Source organism: Triticum aestivum, chromosome 7B, assembly GCF_018294505.1.
Source record: "Triticum aestivum cultivar Chinese Spring chromosome 7B, IWGSC CS RefSeq v2.1, whole genome shotgun sequence".
In the NCBI taxonomy this organism is placed as follows: Eukaryota; Viridiplantae; Streptophyta; class Magnoliopsida; order Poales; family Poaceae; genus Triticum; species Triticum aestivum.
In genome coordinates, this window is record NC_057813.1 from 277,826,337 (window position 1) to 277,830,738 (window position 4,402).

General features: G+C 45.1%; 1 protein-coding gene across 5 annotated transcripts; it reads left to right on the plus strand.

The window, feature by feature from the left end:
• The first annotated feature begins 258 nt into the window (after positions 1–258).
• On the plus strand, positions 259–3,071 carry LOC123162303 (uncharacterized). Of its 5 annotated transcripts, XR_006481195.1 has the most exons (5): positions 259–752; positions 1,219–1,520; positions 2,264–2,312; positions 2,754–2,856; positions 2,965–3,071. XR_006481195.1 is itself a non-coding variant. In XM_044580101.1 (4 exons), exons 1-4 carry the CDS (start codon positions 499–501, stop codon positions 2,994–2,996), a joined length of 438 nt encoding a protein of 145 aa, XP_044436036.1. In that variant the 5' UTR covers positions 259–498; the 3' UTR covers positions 2,997–3,071. The 5 variants fall into 5 exon arrangements, 2 of the variants coding, with proteins under 2 accessions (XP_044436036.1, XP_044436035.1); XR_006481194.1 differs by having other exon boundaries at positions 2,754–3,071; XM_044580101.1 differs by lacking the exon at positions 1,219–1,520.
• The last annotated feature ends 1,331 nt before the right edge of the window (positions 3,072–4,402 follow it).

Sequence of the window (4,402 nt, forward strand, 5' to 3'; positions counted from 1 at the left end):
ACTATAAGGAGGCGATGGTAACAAAATAATATTCTGTTACTAGTAACAGAATAGCCCAGCCCTATATATATATGTGTGTGTGTGTGTGTGTGTGTGTGTGTGTGTGTTTACTTTTTTTCTCTACCTACTAATAAACCAGCGATTTCTTCTGGTCGTCCGTCGTTAGTACTTTTGCAAAACAGTCCCTGTACTTTTGGGTAATCAACCCGCAGTCCATGATTAAGTGAACAATGTTTCGCTCAGCATGTTTTACATAAAAACACCTCATATTTTACATAATCAGCCCGCAGTCCATCACTATCTCTTTCCTCCTGAGTCCGAGCGAGATGGGGCCGCTATGCAGATGACGCCGGGCGCGGCGGCGGCGATCTTCGGCCAGATCCGGTCGGGGAGGCGAGGCAGGGGCCAGATCCTGTTCCGGGGACGGCGTGGAGGCGATCTACAAGGCACGGGAGGAGGTCAGGCGGCGGGGCTTGAACTCCATCAGGCCCCCTTTTGATGGATGGGGCCGCCCACATCGCTAGCGACTCCTCGGAGGACGACAGGGCCTCCTCCTCCGCGTCCTCTACCGGTTCGGCCTCCTGGCGCTCCCGGCCGCACAAGTGGATTCACCTGCGGCGGCGCCGGCGCCGGCGCCCGTTGTCCGCTCGGAGAGGAGAGGGCGGTGAAGCCAACGGCAAGGGCGACGGTGACGACGTGCAGGACCTCGCGCTGCCGCTGGGGAGATGTCCTTCGCGGCGGTTCTCGCCCAGGTGAGCGTCTCCTCGGGTTTGGCCACTGCTCTTGTTCCTTAATTGGTAGGCGGCCCAAAGATTCGATTTTTCCGCTCCTTGTGCGGTTCTGTGGATTAGTGTCTTGCTTCATGGTCCCTCCATTGCTAATTGAACGACGGCCGGCGGCTAGCTGATGTGGTGGCCGGTCTCTGGCTCGCGAGCGTTGTGGTGCTCGCAAACTCAAATCCCTCGAGTGGTGCAAACTCCGCATCATGGACGACAGGTCGAGCGCCCGCAGCAGCCAGCCATCATACAACCCATGCGGAAGAAGACGATTGTCTTTCCGTGGTTGGTGAAGGGGCTGGTGTCATCGTGCCTGTCAGCGTAGTTGTTGTTCTAAGAATTTCCATGATAAGCAAGCAGTGAATCTGTCTTGGATGCAGATAAAAACTGTTGCAGCGGTATATGGATTCAGAAGTGATGAGTGCCCATGATTATGTTGCAGTACATGCCTTTGGAAAACCATGGCCAGTGTTGTTTCCACCGGACCGGGTCCTCTCTCCGCTGTTCTGATCTAATGTCGACTATGTGCCGTTGGCTTTCCGTGCACAAGGTCCTACCGGCGGCATTGGGCACCATGTGGGAAGCGGAAGGAGGAGCCGCAACTCTCCATGCAAGCTCGGGTCAATGTCATCGCAAGTTCCGTGCTCGACGTTGCTGTTCAATGTCGCCTCAGCTGATTTCGCCCGCCGTCCGCCCGATGCTCCACACTTTGCCGTAACTCAATCTGCCAGTTCTCCGCTTGAGGTACGTACTGAAGCTAACCTGGTAAGAGGCAGGCATGGGAGGCATGATTGTTGCTGAAGCAGAACTCATGAATGTCTCACGTCATGTGGTTCTGTGCTATTCTTAATCTTCTTCTCTGAAGTGTGTAGTTTCAGTTCCACATCAAATGTGTTGCGCTTGCAGTGCGTACCAATGTACAGTTTACCGATGTGTATATATGCGGAGTCGATGGAAAACATTGAAGCCAATAGTTGTATACCTATTTCAAAAATCAGCAAGTGGTTAGTAACATTCTACATCAAGGTATTACAGAGAGAAAGGAGTATCTCCTATTTTATTTTTGTGGGATTGGGAGCAATTTAGAAACTTATGAAAATATAGGAATCATTCTCACTTTAATCTCCAGTCCTCTTGTTTTGCTTCATTTATCATGCATTATGCATGTCATATGTTCCCACAAATGCCTGGCAGAAGCACAACTTTCATAGGGAACGTAGAATGGTCACTTTGGTAGCAGGGCAGATGCACGTTCCCAATGTATATGTAAAATTATATGCATATCTAGCCATAGAAATACATGCATCTGAACCGCATCGGACATAGTGTCGGACTGTCAGCCTAAAATATTCCTCTTTATATCATTCTCTATTTCTGTGAATATGCAAATATAAGTGCCATGTATGTGCTTGTGGAACTTTTGCTGTAAAATTTCACTCTTCTTTACGAAAAGTAGGTTGAAGAAAGTTTTGATTTTTCTTGGATAGGTTATCATATGACAGAATGTCTGGGGTGAAAGCTAAGCTACTTCCAATGGTAAGAATTGAAATCTGGATGAAACCTCCATTATTTATTTTATATATTTTTAGATACATGAGAGAACTAATGATATTTTTAGACTGTAGAACAACCCTTTCAAGGATTCTCTCTCTATGAGCATATATATTGCCTCAGCTTATATCCATTGCCGCACGCATGGGCGTGTCAGTAGCATTACTTTGATAACATGTCTATATCACTGTAATGTTGGACATAAGTTCTTCTACATCCAAACAAGCTTATCTGATTTCCAAGAAGAGTAAAAAAATCTTTAGTAATTTCCTGGATTTTGCTTATATCACTGTAATGTTGGACAATAAGTTCTTAATACATTTGGAGCATCTACTCTCTGGTAAGGAGTCATGGGGAAGTCTATATTTTTAGTTGACATTGTAAATAATTTTAATGCCCACAATTTTTTTTCTTGTTTCTTTTCAGGTCCCAAATGAGAAGGCAAGAAGGTATCAGCTGTATGAGAAGACCCCCGCACATGCCCATTCCATTCTCTATGAAGTCAAAAGTTTCCCACTGAATATATTTGGTACTAAAATGGTCGTTATGTCAGCACGACGATCTTGTGCCTATTGTTGGCTCTTAATTCTTTAGGATTATTTGATTTGTTTGATTCATTCTGTTCATATTTATGCAGCAACAAAATACAGTCAAGATCAGGGTGTGTGAGGGTTAAACATGTTAATTTATGTGGCATCAAGCTATGTATGTTAATAGCATGATCTACTTTTCTTTTGCTTTGCAGAATTATTCTCGACACTGGAGATATATGCTAATCCTCTAGCTTTGCTAATTTTATCTTTTGATTTCATTTCGGTGGTGGAGTATTGCACCTCATTCACGGTTGTAGATGTGTGTCAAGATATCAAATCATCTGTCTTTTAGGTCAACGGCATGCCCAAGGTGGTTCACCCCTAGATTTAAATGACTCTAAAGTCCATGGTCCACCTAATAAAGATAGAAATAATTATGTTGGTAAGGTGGGTTAAACCCAACTTAAGCTCACACTGTTTTTATGTTCTCTTACACCTGCAGGTATTATTAAACAATATCCTAACTGAATATCAAACACATTGCTGGCTACATGATATGTAAAGTAAAATGTATGTTGCTACTAAAATTTATATCCGAATGATGGTGGCCATTATCTATTTTTAAGCAAACATATCTCCCAAGTTTGACAAAGGTTTCCTTCATACTTCGATCAATATTTTCCTCCATTCTTGAATATAGCTATTTGTAATGTTCCTTTAGTTGAATTCTGGAAGGATTTGGTACAATAACATTACTTTCACATTGTCACTGGAGGTGAGGGTTACATTATTTTGTGATGTTTGTAAGAGTTTTATATAAGAAGTGACACGTGGAGCTGGTTTTGCGAAATGTGAGACATCTAACAATTATCACTAAGTTTGAATTCACACCAATTTTCCATGTTGCATTCATGGCAAACTCCAATCAGAGCAATGGCGTGGCCATTGGAGTAGATTTATGTGTAATGTTATCTTCTGCCATTTGTTATGTTTGTTAGAGTTGGATACAAAAAGTGGCGCGTACTAGCACGCCGGAATAGGTTTTTTGATATTTTTTGCCCGTTGCAACGCACGGGCATTTGTACTAGTATACTAATAAACCAGCGATCGCTTCTGGTCGTCTGTCATCGGCCTTTTTGCAAAAAGGTCCCTGTATGTTTTAGTAATTGAACCCGCAGTCCGTCTTTAAGTGGATGTGGAAAACGTTTCGTTATTTTACAAAAAACACCCTGTATTTGTAAGAATTCAAGCCGTGATTCCTCCTCTATTTCATCTTATCCACACACTCCCTTTCCTTTCCAGCCGCGGCGGAGCAGGAGAAGTTGAGGGGTGGAGCAGGAGCGGGGAGGGCGGGAAGGAGAGCATCAGCGAGTACGGGAGCAGGCGCCCGGAGACGGAGAGCGAGTGGATGAGCGAGGAGAGGAGCAGGTCGAGCGGGAAGCAGAGGCGGTGGCGCTGGAGGAAAGGGAGCAGCGCGAAGGTGAGCGGCAGGGATGCGTCACTGGCGGCGAGGCCTCGGAGCAGAGTGTGCCACTCGTACGA

Coding starts and splice junctions, on each gene's coding strand:
- LOC123162303 (XM_044580100.1), top strand. CDS start 499: ATGGATGGGGCCGCCCACATCGCTAGCGACTCCTCGGAGGACGACAGG. Junction 753..2,263: donor TCGCGGCGGTTCTCGCCCAG/GTGAGCGTCTCC, acceptor TTTCTTGGATAG/GTTATCATATGACAGAATGT. Junction 2,313..2,753: donor AAGCTAAGCTACTTCCAATG/GTAAGAATTGAA, acceptor GTTTCTTTTCAG/GTCCCAAATGAGAAGGCAAG.